This window comes from Mustela putorius, unplaced genomic scaffold, assembly GCF_011764305.1.
Source record: "Mustela putorius furo isolate JIRA1106 unplaced genomic scaffold, ASM1176430v1.1 tig00003869_pilon_pilon_pilon, whole genome shotgun sequence".
In the NCBI taxonomy this organism is placed as follows: domain Eukaryota; kingdom Metazoa; phylum Chordata; class Mammalia; order Carnivora; family Mustelidae; genus Mustela; species Mustela putorius.
In genome coordinates, this window is record NW_025422021.1 from 31,230,725 (window position 1) to 31,245,412 (window position 14,688).

The 14,688-nt window shown below is 59.7% G+C and overlaps 1 protein-coding gene across 25 annotated transcripts in view; it reads left to right on the forward strand.

Annotated features, from left to right (window-relative positions):
• KIF1A (kinesin family member 1A) overlaps window positions 1-14,688 on the forward strand; it is a 91,212-nt gene that overhangs the window by 21,009 nt on the left and 55,515 nt on the right. For 24 of the 25 annotated variants that reach the window (XM_013051867.2, XM_013051868.2, XM_013051870.2 and 21 more), the window contains exons 2-9: window positions 976-1,140; window positions 8,642-8,718; window positions 9,279-9,458; window positions 10,155-10,220; window positions 10,655-10,833; window positions 11,830-11,941; window positions 13,328-13,405; window positions 14,122-14,187. In XM_013051867.2, coding sequence (XP_012907321.2) covers window positions 1,035-1,140; window positions 8,642-8,718; window positions 9,279-9,458; window positions 10,155-10,220; window positions 10,655-10,833; window positions 11,830-11,941; window positions 13,328-13,405; window positions 14,122-14,187 — 864 coding nt within the window. In that variant the 5' untranslated portion in view covers window positions 976-1,034. Of the gene's footprint in view, window positions 1-975; window positions 1,141-8,641; window positions 8,719-9,278; window positions 9,459-10,154; window positions 10,221-10,654; window positions 10,834-11,829; window positions 11,942-13,327; window positions 13,406-14,121; window positions 14,188-14,688 lie in introns of those variants that run through there. The other variant, XM_013051876.2, reaches the window with a different exon arrangement.

Genomic DNA, 14,688 nt, shown 5'->3' on the forward strand with positions numbered 1-14,688 from the left:
TGCTGCTTGCTCCTTTCCTGGTGGTTTCAGTGTCTGTATTTCTTGCTGGAGGGTGAGGTCCTGGCAGGTCTCCCCAGCCATGAACTCCGCATGGGGATTTCAGGGCTAGGCATCTTGGGGGTGCCTCAACCCTGTCCCTTCAGCTGGTGCTCCATGCCCGCCCTCATCTGGGCCGCGGGTCCTCAGGCTGGGCAGGGCTCTCTCCTGCTAGGTGGTGGGGGAGGTCCAGGCCCTGGATGGCCACAGTGGAGGGTGGGGCCCTGGGGGTCTTCCCTAGACTGCCAGGAGCTCTGAAACATGATTCCACAGTCTCCCAGTCTGGAGGCCGAAAGTCAGAGGTCAGGTGTGGACAGGGGGGCTTCCTTCTGGGCTTTGTCTGCTGTCACCTTAGCCATTCCTTGGCTTGTAGAAGCATCGCCTGGATCTTTGCCTCTGTCTTCACCTGACACTCTCCTGGTGTGTGTCTGTCCAGTTGTTCTCTTTCGTTAGGACTCCATGTTGAGTCCGGGGCTTACCAGACTCCTGCATGACCTCATCTTTACCAGTCACATCTGCAAGGACCCCATCTCCAAATAAGGTCACATTCTGAGGTCCTGGGGTTTAGGACTTCAACACAGGGATTTTGAGGGGACAGAATTCAACCCATGGCAGGTTTAATGCTGGCTTTCCATCAACACCCATTTTTGGTCCCACCCGGATGCCACTTTCAGAGGCGCCAGGAGCCTTTCTGGGTCCCACTGAGTGCATTGGCTTGTTTCTTGTTAGGCTCCGGATTTCCAGGCTTGCTAAGCCAGGCTGTACTTGTGGTGTTTCTTATCCATAGCCACCCCCGCTGCAGCCCCCTGTCCCTCTGGATTGGCATCACACGCAGGCCTCCTTTAGTGGGATTTTGGAAGGGAGAAGTTTGCTGGCCCCCAGAAGTAGCTGTTCTGCCTTTCTGTATTGTTTCTAATTCATGTCTCCCTTTTTCTCAAGGTCTCCACGCTCACTCGGGCTCCCAGCACTGCTAAGGGTGACCCACAAAGGCCGGCACGATGGCCGGGGCCTCGGTGAAGGTGGCGGTACGCGTCCGCCCCTTCAATTCTCGGGAGATGAGCCGAGACTCCAAGTGCATCATCCAGATGTCCGGAAGTACCACCAGTGAGTACTGGTTATGGGTGGCCACGGGCGGCTCGTTGCTGGGGCCTGGGGAGCCCCCCACCCCGGCTCCCTCATCGACACATGGGGTACCGATTCCCTGAGCTAGTGGCAACAGATGATCACCAGTGGGGGTGGGGGTGGCTCCTACAACAGTTCTGAAGGCCACTGTCTAAAGTCAAGGTGTTGACAGGGTCTTGCTGCCTCTGACCTTCTAGACCAGACTCCTTCCTGCCTCCTGCGGCTCCAGCTGGTTCGACTGTCTGGACCTGTGGCCTGCAGTGGCCAGTGGCCTTCACAGGTGGAGGGCGGGTGGGCTAGGTGGGGGCTGGGCCCTCAGGAGGACACTTGCTGTCAGCACTGGGCCTTGTGGCTAGAGTGGACGGTCACTGAAACCAGTCCTCCACGGTATGTGACCGAACTAGCATTTAAATAATAACTTGAAACACAAAAAGAGAACAGAATGCTGACCCCCGGATGTAGGACCCACCCTGATCTGGTGTGATCTCACTGTGACAGCTAATTCCATCTCCAAAGACCCCGTTTCCAAAGAAAGTCACCTTCTGAGGCTCAGGATAACGTGAATTGGGGGCCCACTTCCCACCAGCACATGAGGTTCTGGATCTCATCTCGCTTCAGCTGCCCCCGACTTATACATATATATGTCAGTTCATTCCAGCCTGTTCTTTTCCCTTGTTTATGACTGTAAGTTGTCTCAAACATTCCTGAGGAGAGGAGGCCTGCAGTCCCCATGCTGACAGGCGGGAGTTAGGGAGGGAATGACAGTGTGGTGCTCAGGAAGGCAGGTGGGCCCTGACAGCTTCGTTAGCACACAGGCTGCTGGAGGGAAACAGCACCCACTCCCTGCCTGGCCTTTGCTCCCTGGCCTTGAACTTGTGGATCATGTTGTCCCCTCATGCAGACGAGTGGACAGATTCTTTCAACCCGAGCAGCACCCAGGCCAAGAAGTGGAGCATGGCCAGACCCTGGGAGACCCTCCTGCCCCCCGTATACCTTTGCTTCTAACACAGAAGTTGGGGGGACTTGTTTTGGTCCTATGAAAACTGAGGCAGTGTCTGGGTTATGTCTCCAGCTGACTAACAGTCTGTCCCCAGGCCTGTGACTTAAAACGAGAATTCCGGGCTCAGCCAAGTGGTTTGCCCCTGGGGTCCCTCAAGCACCGCGACTATCACCACCGTAGGCTCAGGGGCCACAAGCCGTACCATGTGTTTGCTCTCATTTCCCCCAGAGGCTGTGGGATGGATGGCCGGCCTCACCCCCCACACCAGCTCTCCAGGTGTTTAGGGAGGGGCTGGCCAAGGGGAGAGGCACTCAGAGTAGAAGGCAGCTGCCTCCCTAGGCCTATTGAGGGGGTGAGGATTCAGGGGTCTCTAGAATGTTCTGGGTACCTTAGGCTCTGTGGGAAGGTGTGGGGGTGGGGAGGGGGTCTTTTCAGACTCCTTCATCCGGGGTGGGCAGGTTGTGGAGGTCCCGCTCAGAGCTCGCTCAGGGCCACTGGGCACAGTGTGGCCATGTGCATCTGAGGTTTTGTCACAGTGCTTAGGAATGGTGTTGCCTCCACTGGGTCCTTGGAAGCAGACCCTGATGTGAGGATTTGGGTGCCAAAGGTTTATTAAAGAGGGGGTCCCAGGCTATGTGGGAGAGAACGTGGACCTGGGGAGAAGCTGTGGAGGATGCTGATGCATGGGTGGCTGCCCCAGACAGCAGGGGTTGGGTCACTGGGACCCTCTGGCATAGAGAATGTATCTCCGCGATGTCCTCCCCTGAGGCTGGCTGCTTATCCAGCATCTTCCCCAGCATGAGCCAAGGGTTGGTCCAGGGGCTTGGTTTCCTTATGACATGAGCAGGTGCTCAGGGGGTATGACTCATGCCTAAAGGTTGGAAGCCAAGGCCTGCACAGGAACTGTGAACTCTGGGTAGGACCCATGACATCCTGGGTGAGAACAGTGACCCCTGGATACAAACCATGACCCTGGGTGAGAACAGTTACCCCAGGTTGGAACTGTGACCCCTAGTGAGAACCATGACCTCTGATGAGAAATATGACTACTGGTGGGAACTGCGACTCCTTATGGGAACTGCGACCTCTGGTGGGAACTGTGACCCCTGGTTGGAGCTGTGACCTCTGGTGGGAACTGTGACCTCTGGTGGGAACTGTGACCTCTGGTGGGATTTGTGATCTCTTGTGGAAACTGTGACCCCCTGGTGGGAACTATGACCTCTGATGGGATTTGTGATTTCTGGTGGGAACTGTGACCCCTGGTGGGAATCATGACCTCTGATGGGAACTGTGACCCCTGTTGAGAACCATGACCTCTGGTGGGAACTGTGACCCCTGGTGGAAACTGTGACTTCTGATGAGAAGTAACCACAGGCTGGGAACCATGACCTTTGCTGGGAGCTGTGACCCTGGGTGGGCAGAGGACATGTGCCCAAGGAGCCGACAGGGTCTGCCATGTCACTGTCAGATGATCCCAGACATCAAGAATGATGGTGGGGACCCTTGTTCCCTCCTGGACCAGGCCCTGGCAGCACCACCCTCACCTCAGACAGTAGCTGGGAGTCTGGGCAGGAGCGGCTCACAGGTGACCACACCCTCTGGGAGCTGGCAGGATATAGAACAACACATCAGAGTCAGACCCATCTCCCATGGAGCTTGGGAATGGTCTCAGATAGGGTGTGACAGGTGCCAGGGAAGCAGACAGCTGGAGGAGATGATGAGCTGTGGGGTGGAAAGCTCTGACTGGCCTCTGGCCTGAAAGACAGAGACGCAGAGACACAGACAGACAGAGATGAAAGAAGTGTCAGAAGAATGGATAATTGAGAAAGTCACTCGGGAAGCTGTATTCATCTGGGAGAAAACAGAGTAGTGATGGTACTGGTAGAAAGTGCTAGAAGCCATGTCAGAAGTGTGGGTGAAGGCTAGGGGAGCCCAGAGGAGAGGGACACCCTCCAGCCCTCGGTGCAGGAAAGCTTATCTGTGGAATGAGGTCAGTGGCCAGGATGGGTTTTCTTCCTGGCGACTTTGGGGCAGAGTTGTGGGGGGTCCCCCAGCCAGGCTGAGGTGGGCCTGCATGGAGCTGTTTGGGCGGCAGCTCACAGCCACGTTGTCAGTGTAGGTGGGGCCCGTGAGAAGGGGTGGGGATGCTGCTCTTTGTGGAGGCTATGCAAGGCCTTAGGGCCAGCCCGTGTTTTCAGCAGGGAGCACTTGCCCAGCAATACGGAGACTCCGGGGAGCGGACCGCGTGGCCATTCTGGCCACGCACTGGCTCGTCAGGGCCCCGTGCCAGGCCGTGAGTGTCAGGGTGGGAGGCCATCCTGCCTTCCCCGATCCACCCCCTGGGATGTTGACACAGTTCTTGGATCTCAGATCCAGGTGCTCACAGAGATGCCAGTTCCCTGAATGGGCCTCTCGAAGCCATGCTGACACATACACATTAGAAACATTCACTGCTAAACATCCTTTGTCCTCCTGTGTTTATCACCTGAATGAACAATGCCCTTCCCTTGAATGGGCCAGATCCGCTGGTTTTGTGAGCCAGGCAAACTGCATGGCAAACGCTTCTGTCCGCCCCTTGGCAGGCCAGTGGAGGTTACCGAGGGGTGCAGACTCCTGTGTGTCTCCCCACGTTCCCACTGTGCAAGACAGCAGACGTGGGGACATCTGGCAAGGTTTCCCGTCTTCTGAGTCCTTCTGGTCCCACAGAGGAAGACTCTGGATGGGGGTCTTTCCGCCGCTGCACCGCTGAGGCCCTGTAGGCAAGGCTGGGCCTGCGTCTCCTGCCTCCTGTGTCCCCCATGGGCCAGCCAGCACCCCGAGGCCCTCTGCACTGGGGGGAAGTCCGTTTCCGGGGACAGATGAACGGAGACAGAAGTGATTTTGCCAAGGTGTCCATAGGTTTGGTTACCTCTGAGACTCTGAGAGAATGTGCTTCTGACCTGTCTTCTGCTTGTGGCGGCTGCAACAGGCCTGGGCTGGCCTCTGTCCTCACGTGGGCTTTTCCCTGTGCATGTCTGTCTGTCTATCTCTGGTGGACCCTACTTTTTATATACAGACCGCCCTAATCAGCACGATCTCATCATTACTAATCTCATCTGCCAGGACTGTATGTCCAAAGAAGGTCACGTGCTGGGGTTCCCAGTGGATGTGAATTTGGGGAGGACACTCCTCACCCAGGACAGTGCCTCTGGAGCAGAGGGGACAGACCAAGGCCACAGGGCCAATACATCCAGGGCCTGCCCCCAGCCCAACCAGGCTCCACAGGCCCATGCTCAGCCTGGCCTTCCTGCCTCCAGCCCTCCTCTTGGATCCTGGCAAACTGGTCCCAGTGTGATTTCAGGCAGTGACCACCATTCTGGAACATTCCAGACCCTTCTCCTCTGCTCTAGGGGTCTTTCTCCCAAAGGCCCTTGTCAATCAGCAGCCCTCGCACAGACCCAGGTGTTGGAAACGCCTAACTCATCTAAGCCTCTATTTGCTGTCACTGTTCTAGAATGTTCTAGGCTTCAGATAGAGTGAGCCTGGGAATGGAAGGCCACAGAAGGGAGCTCGGTGGTGGCACCACTGCAGGCCTGTTCACGGTGTTCACAGAGGAGCCCTGGAGGCCGGGAGCTGGGGCACCAGCCTCAGCTCAGGGGGCAGTTGCCTGTCTCTCCTGCCAGCCCCATCCAGGGAGGGCTACACAGCCCGGAGCCATCTTCTCCCCTGGAATTGCTCCCTTAGAATTCTTCTCCCTTAGAATTATAGTGGGTGTCCTGCTCACAGAGTCGCAGTGGTGGCTGTGTGTGTTGTCCCCGTCGTCCGGCATGGATGAGGACAGTTCCCGAGGCATGGATGGGGAGACCAAGGCTCTGTGATGTGTGTCATCATGTGTGGCTGCATGGGAAGAGCAGGGTGGACATGAGGCCCCTTCACGTCATCAGTAAACATTTGCTGGGCACGGGCCTTAGGAGGCTGCCCTCTGGAACCCCAGGGCAGCAGAACTGAGGCTCTTAGTGCCCTTGGGTGACACACCAGTGGGGAGGCAGGCAACACACACATCAGTGCCCAATGGAGCCAGACCAGCAGGGACAAAGGCAGTGTCTTGCAGCATTAAGAAGGGGTGCAGTGATGGGGGGGGCACTGGGAGTCACATCTGGTGGAGGGAGCTTGTCCCAGTGGGTTGGGAGAGGGGAGGAGGTGAGTGCTCCTGTGCATGAGGAATGCTGGCTCCCAGGGTTTGGACTCTCTGTTCCCTGAGAGCCCAGTAGTGTTCTGTCTGGTCTGTTGCAGTGAGCCGTCTCCCCAGTCCAGCGAGTGTGCCATGGTGGGCATCTGGTAAACCAGCTCGCCCGTGTGTGGGCTTACATGAACACACATGCACACACACACTCTTGTGTGTGCACACACATGCGCAACATGCTCTCACATGCACACATGTGCATACATGTACACATGTGCACCACTCACATGCACACACGCATGTGTGTACACATGCACACATGCTCTCTCACACACTCACATGCACACACACTCTCGTGCACACACTGACATTCTCGCACGTGCACACACTGGCTTCCATCAGTCCCTCCCTGCCTCCCTTCCCTGTCCAACCTGGGGCCCCCACCAGCCACATCTCCATCCCTGGCAGGTGCCTGTCCCTTGTGTGCCCTCTATTGTGCACTCTCTGGAGGGGCCCTGCCCAGCCCCCCCCCCACCACCGCCCTGGCCTGGCAGGAGCACGCCCCAGGAGGACCCTTCCTCCTCCTTAGTGCCACACAAGGAGAAACTCAAGCCCCTGAAGGGAGGGCCTTGCTCTAGCAGAGCAGCCCTGTCTCAGCGTGCCTGGCGAGGGTTTGGAGGTGAGGAGCCGGGCCCAGGTGGATCCTGGCTTCCAGTCTCACTGCATCTGGAGCTCACATCCCATCTGTAAAGGTCCCAAGAGCCCATGGGACCCCCCAGGAGGGAATGGGGAGAGGTGACAGGCAGTCTTGAGTGCCGGAAGACCTCTGCCTGATGGTCCTCGTGGCCGACTCTCCTGTGGCCAGCTCCTGCCCTTTGTCCCTCACTGTTGGCTGTCCCCAGTCACTCGGTATTGAGCACAGCTGTGCTCTGTTCCTGGGAGCCCTCCACCACCGCCGCAGGGAGCCCGCAGTCCAGGAGAGGTACATGGCAAACTCCCCCAGGACACGGTCAGAGCGAGGTTGGCACCCAGAACCGGGCAAGGGTCACACGGGACAAAGGGAAGCAGGCTGGACAGGGTGGAGGGCCATCGGGGGCCTGGCCCGGGCTTGGGTTAGGAGGTGTTGTGATTGTTGTTTCCTTGGCGCTGGCATGATCTGTGCTTGGGGTTCCAGTGGCTGCGTCCCCAGGTCCCCTCAGGAATTGAAAGCAGGGCGGCTTTCTGTCCTCGGCCTTGCTCCTGGAGGCAGCATGGATGTGAGCTACGCTTGGCTCCAAGGACAGCACTGTGACGGTCAGTCACCTGCTCCATCTGCTTGTTTCCCAAATGTGCTGGGTGATCTCCCAGAACTCCTCAAACCTGGGGTCTGGGGCCCAAAACTGAGTCATCCCTGGGGACAGGTTATAGGCAAAGCCCGTGCCGGGAGTGGGGCACTCCGGCCAAGCAAATGGCTGCGAGGCCTGCCTATAGGGCAGTTGCAGGTTTGGATGGTGGCCCAGCAGGCAGTGGGTGGGTGGCCTGATGGGGTTAGGGGCCTCGGTGGCTCCTGCCTGACCCCCAGATGCATGTGGCCTGTGGCTCTGGAACATGGGAAACACTGGAGTGGGGTTCCATGCCGGCCTGGGGCAAAGCAGCCTGGGGTGGGGGCCTGCCAGTTTCTGTGGTCGGCACAGCTGGTGGCTGATGGCACCACCATACTTTTGTGGCTTCTTTCCTGGCTTGAAGAAATGACATTCTGGGTGTGGTACCTCTGGCCAGCATCATGTGCCACTCACTGGGGGCAGGGACCCTGCAGAAGATGGTACCAGGGAAGCCCGTGAGAGCAGGCCCACAAGGCACCAGCAGCATGGGGCAGGAGGGCCCAGCTGTGTGACCTGCAATGGAATCCCGTGGTGCACGGATGAGCCACGCAGTAATGAGCCACACAGGGAGAAGAGCTCGACCTTGCCCATGGTCTCCAGCCTCTGTGTGTGTCTCGGACGCGTGTGTGCAGAGCAGAGGGGTGGGGTGGGGAGAAGGGCTGGACCGAGGCATGGAGGTGGGCTGTGGGGTCTCCCGCTGACCCAGCGTCTGCAGGAAGGAACCCATCTGGGTGCCATGAGGAGGCATATATGGGCAGCAGGGTCCACCTGACGGAGGAAAGAGGCACACATGGCCTGTCTGACTGGAATTGGAGCCCTGGTCCTGTCCCCCTGGTGGACTGGCTTGTCTGGGCCAGAGGCCTCCCTCTCTTGGGGTACCTGTCTGGGGGGTATATACCACATGCTGATGGCCTGTCCCCCCAGCAGAGGGTTAACTGCCATGCCTGTCCCCCTCTGCAGCCATCATTAACCCCAAACAGCCCAAGGGAGACCCCAAAAGCTTCAGCTTCGACTATTCCTACTGGTCACACACCTCGGTAAGCCCAGGGCTGGGGTTCGCGGGACGTGGGGGGTGGGCTACAGCTGTGTGGATGTTTGACCTGTCCCCTGACCTCTCTGAGATGTCTGTGTCTTTAAACAGGGCTGCCGCTGGGGCAGGGGAAGGAGGGACAGGTTTGAGACCCAGGGCGGGGCGGGGAGGGGGCTACTTTCCCAAGTTGTATGTGGAAGGTCACCCTCAGTGGTGACATGCGTTGTTAGGGTAACTCCCTGGGACCTGCGTAAAGCAGTCCTGTTAGGAGAGCATTCCACATGGTAGCCCGGTCCCTGGGCTCCCTGGGCCTTCCGTCCCGCCCTCCCAGTCCCAAGGCTGCTGGCCATGCCTTCATTTTGAGCATTCTGTCTCCTGTTCCTGCCTCTGACCCTGGTACAGCCCATTCACTCTGCAGAAATGCCCTCTGGCCAGCGCCTTCCAGCCCCTTCCCCGGGGAGTGCACCCTGCTGGGCAGGGTTAGGACCCCTGTGCAGGGAGTGTGCAGGGGTGGGGGTACAGGGGTGCATCCGGCCTCCTACAGCTGTGTGGCCTCCTGTCTTCCAGCCCGAGGACATCAACTACGCCTCCCAGAAGCAGGTATATCGGGACATCGGAGAGGAGATGCTGCAGCACGCCTTCGAGGGCTACAATGTGTGCATATTCGCCTACGGGCAGACCGGGGCCGGCAAGTCCTACACCATGATGGGCAAGCAGGAGAAGGACCAGCAGGGCATCATCCCACAGGCACGCAGGGGTCAGGGAAGGTGGCACAGGGCCTCATAAGGGCAAACCAGATGGGTCTGCACCCACTGAGGCGGAAGGACCCAGCAGGGTGCCCTGGGAGAGTAGCCACAGGAGGACAGGATCCAGGAGGGAAGGTAAACCAGGAGGGCAGAGGGCATGGTGGAGCAGCAAGGGGCAGAGCTTCCCTGAAGAGGCTGGAGCCCTAGACCCTAGCGCAGGGCTCTGTGAGGCCTAGTCGTCTGGGCAGAGAGAGATGCTTGGATGAGGCGGGGCCTTTGGGTAACTTAAGGCTGAGACAGATGCCTCAGTACTGCTGGGACCCGGGCCTCCACCCCACCAGTTCCCCTGGGCAGGCTTCTGGATCTGTGCTGGTTAGCACTTGACCTGGCCTGGGCAGGGGAGAATGCCAGGTAGTCTATAGCATAAGACACCCTTGCCCACCCAGTGTAGACAAGGACGGCACGCAGAAAGTGGGAAAGGATCGGATATCATCCAAAAGGACTCCAGGACTTAAGCAGAAGACAGCTGCTCTTAGGGTGCAGGCCTTCTCAGTGCATTTGAGATGGACTACTGGGGAGCAGGAGAGGCCTGGAGAGCTCGGGCTGCCCCCAGCACCTGGGGGCAGCACCTGGGGGCAGGCCTGTAAGAACAGCCCCATTGTCCCCATCGTCTGACGCTGTGTCCTCCGCCCCGCAGCTCTGTGAGGACCTGTTCTCCCGAATCAACGACACAACCAATGACAACATGTCCTACTCCGTGGAGGTAGGGCTCCCTGAGTGTCTGTGACTCCAGCACGGAGGGGGAGGTGGTCCAGGTGGTCCCCTGCTCAGTGAGTGTTGATTAAGTAGCGCTCTGTGCCAGGTGTGAGGACAGGTGTCTCCGCGCTGCATAGCCTGGTTCTGCTGTGGCCGCAGTGCCCTTGGAGTGTTCCCACTGGACGGGCCCCCAGGATGGGGGGTGAGCAGGAGGGGGAGGCCAGCTGGAGCGGATGGGCTGACAGCCCAGCTCCTGCACTCACATGGGCTGGGGGTCCTTTGCATGCCTCCCCCTACCCAGCAGGTGGCCCCGTACCCCTATCTTAAGAGTCCCTGATGACAACCCTGTATCCCCACCTTGGGGGATGGTTCCCTGCTGGTGGCCCCCACGCCCCCAGCTCCCTGCCTGGGGGTCCCTGAGGGAATGTCTCTGCCCTGCAGGTCAGCTACATGGAGATTTACTGTGAGCGCGTCCGCGACCTCCTGAATCCCAAGAACAAGGGCAACCTGCGCGTGAGGGAGCACCCACTGCTGGGGCCGTATGTGGAGGACCTCTCCAAGCTGGCCGTCACCTCTTACAATGACATCCAGGACCTCATGGACTCAGGGAACAAGGCCAGGTGTGTGCCGGGTGGCTGGTCTGTCCTCCCGGTGCCTGCTGCTGCATGCCCCTGTGGAAGGCCTGGTCCCTGGGGCACCTCTTGGTCTGTCCAAGACCTCCCCCTTCTCTACCATGGCGGGGTGGGCCCCGGGGGCCTGAGGCCACGGAGGGCACATGCCAGCCTGGGAGGGGTCTCCAGATCCCCACCCTGTCCCCTATGCAAGTACTGTTCCTCTGGGGGTGGGGTGTTGGTTTGCTCCCTGGGGGGCACTGGTGTCATCTGTGGTGGCTCCCCAGGGGCTCTCCCCATGGGCAGCTGCCCTGTCAGACTCCATGGTCAGGAGGGCCAATCTTGCATTCTCCGAGGGCGAATGGCTCTCCAAATAGGGCACAGGGTAGAGGCTCTCAGCAAAGGGCCGAAGGGAAGGCATCGCAGGGCACAGGCCGTCTGTCTCCCTGGCTTCACTGTGCTGGGGGTCTGCCCCGCAGTCATGGCCCAGTTCCCCTCTCTGCTGCCCGGGGCCTCCAGGAGGGTGAGGGGCCTCTAGCCATCGCGGCCCTGTGAGTGCGCTGTTCTGAAGAGGCCTCTCCCTGCTGGGGACTTTCAGATGGTGAGCTTGGTCCAGTGGACGCCCTATGGTCTCCACACCTCAGCAGCATGGGGCGCAGCTCCTCGACTCCCCACAGGCTGCCTTGGGCTCTGCCCCCGGGGCCTGCTTCTGGCCCTCCCCAGACTGGGACAGAGATGGGCGCCTTCTTTCCCTCTTGGGTGGGGCTTTTCTGTATTGTGTGAGGGTTGTCTGGGCTCTCTGGAGCCCCTGTCAACAGCATCTGGCTGCTACTGGTGGCCAGGTGGGTGGGGCCCTGCTCGTGCAGTGATAAGAGGCAGCGCCAGCATGTGGCTGGGCAGGGCAACCCGGGGAGCCAAGGGGAGCAGGCCCAGCTGGGTCATCAGCCACTCTCACTCCCTACCACGGGATGACAGGTAACCCTGTGTGGCTTCTGTTCCCCCCAGGACCGTGGCAGCCACAAACATGAATGAAACCAGCAGCCGCTCCCACGCGGTCTTCAACATCATTTTCACCCAGAAGCGCCACGACGCAGAGACCGACATCACCACGGAGAAAGTGAGTGTGGCCTTGGCAGATGGCAGCCGTCTGGGCAGGGGGCGGGGGTCAGTCCCGTCAGGCAGAACGAGGAGGCCAGGGCAACCGCCGTCCCCCACGCTGGGTGCCAGGCCCTCACAACTGCCAGCCTGGTGGCTAGGCCTGCAAGGCCACCTTATCTCGACGTTGGGCCCCACCCAGCATCTACCCCAGTCCGCCTCCTGCCTGGTAGTTGTGGTGAGGACGGGGGCCCAGGAGGGCCGGCCCCAGAGCTGCGCCGCAGTGGGTGCTGGCGGCCCTTGAGGGCCAGGGGCCATGGGTGGGATGAGCGCCTGTCACGGGGGTGACCGTGGGGCCTGACCAACGGGCGGGAGCGGGGGCCCTGGCATCCATAGGCACAAAGCTGAGGCTGTGCTGGCCGGCGCCACCCCGCTTGCGGCTACAGATGCCTTTCCCACACATCTTGGCCTGCGTGGTGGCCCCGGACAGACACCTTGTCCAGACATGTGGTCTCTGTGTTCCCGAAGGGGCAGCCTGGCTGGCTCACAGCTTCTTCCTGTCCCTTGGTGGCTCTGTTTCTGGGTGTCAGGTTTTCTCCGTGTTATCTCCCCTGACCCACGGTCCAGGCCTTCTCCTGGGGGTGTCCCAGTCCTCTCCTGACTGGCAGTACCCCAGGGACTGCAGGGCATCTGGGAGAAGTTAGCCCCACTTAGGCCCCAGTCATGCCAGGGTCACCTCAGCCTGGTGCCCTCCTTGCAGAGAGTCACGATGGCCCAGTGGGACCAGAGTGTGGAACTGGAACAGGGTGGACTGGGCTGGGGGCCACCTGCTGTGACACCCTCCCACCCCCTGCCACCCAGCATGGGCTCTGGGCACCAAGAGGGTATCTGGCTTTTAAAGTCTGGGCAAATCCTGTCTGCATCTGCAGTGGCCATAGATCGGGAGAGCCTGGGTTTTTCTGGAACCCATGTGGCAGCATAGCCCAGGCCGTGGCAGTGTCGCTTCCTCCCCAACACCGCCCGGTCACTGGACCAGCCAACTATGCCCCTGTGAGGCAGCTGAGCCGCTGGGGCTCTGGAATTGGATTCGGATCCCACCATAGACAATGAGCCCATCTGTGGAAACAGGTGACAGGACCCCCTGGGGAGCTCTGTGGGGAATTCCGTGCCGACAGATGAAGAGCACCCTGTGTGCTGAGAGCAGCACAGCGGCAGCAGCAGACATTTTAGGGGCCAGGGGTGCACAGCCTCTCAGGGATGTGGGCTTTGACCTCAGGCAGAGCCTCGGACAAGCTGTGAAGGGAGGGAAAGTGCAGGGTCAGAGACCATCAGGCCCAGGGAAGGGCTTGGCCATGTCCCCACAGTGGCCTTGTGGCCTCTTCTGCAGCTGACACAGTTGCTGTTTCAGGTGAGCAAGATCAGCCTGGTGGACCTGGCCGGGAGTGAGCGGGCCGACTCCACAGGAGCCAAGGGCACGCGTCTCAAGGTAGGGGCTGGACTGGCGTGTCTGTGACCCTGCACCTCGCTCACCTGGCAGCCATGTCTTTGAGGCTGGCTTGCTCTGGGATGGGCTTGGCAGGAGGGCTCGTCTTCGGGCTGGAAGGGGTTGGGGCCACCCCGTTACAGGGCGAGCCCGGGCAGGGAGAGCAGGGGGCACAGGAGGAGGTGTGAGGAGGCCAGGAGTCAGAGGGCTGCGCCCGGCACACTGGCTAGGGGCCAACAAGGACAGAGACCCCAGCAGGAAAGCTGGGCCTTTCGCGGGCCCTCACAGTGCCTTGGGTATCGGTGTGTGGCTTTTGTTCCAGAACACAGGCTGTGAGGCAGACAGTCTCTTGTCAAAGCAGTCTTCAGTGTCAGGAAGGAGAGCCTTCATGTTCCAGCCTCCCTTTGGTGCCACAATACCCAAATTGTGGGTGGGAAGAGGTTCTGGAAATTGTACCAGCTGGGTCCCAGGGCTAGTGTGAGATGTTACGAGGACCCCCAGGGAGCCTGGAAGAAGCAGGGCAAGTGTACTCCCCTGGCCAGGGTGGGCCTTTGCCTGGCTTCTTGCCAGAGCCCCCTGTGCTCCAAGGAGTCCTGGATGAACAGTCAGGGCTTGGCAGCCTTAGCCCCTTGTCTCATGGCATGAGGCCCCAGGGGATCACTCTGGAGCGAGAGGGTCCTGAGGCTTCCTGATGTCCTGACTGTATTCTCCCCACACAGGAGGGAGCCAACATCAATAAGTCCTTGACCACGCTGGGGAAGGTGATCTCTGCTCTGGCTGAAATGGTGAGCTACCTTTGGGTTTCTAGAACTGGGCGGATGGGATGGGTTGTGGCTCCCTGTCCTTCCTTCTGGAAGGATGCTGGGAGCTTCTCATACCTGTGCCAAGTGCTATCTCTATCAGGGTGCCTGGGGTTCAAGGGAAATCTCGGAGATGTGAAGGGTGTGTGTCCCTAGGCTACAGATGGTGTCGAAATTTCCCCACCAGTACTGGCCATTCACCAAGACACCTAGGCTTTTGTCCAGAGAAGGACAATTCTTACAAGGCCCCAACCTTTTTCTTAAATAGTTTGGGGTGAGGGAAGAGCTGCTGGGTAACAGCAGACTGAGAGATCGCTCTGTTGTTTGGCCTGTCAGGACCAGGGTGGCCAGCGATGGCCAGGTGGTGAGTGATGGGCCTTTCGCAGGCTCTCATGGTGACTTGGCTCACCTAGTGGGTTCCTTTGCTCTCTGGAGCCCACTCGTCCTTCCCTCCCCACACACCCTGGGTCCCCAGCCTCACTCCAG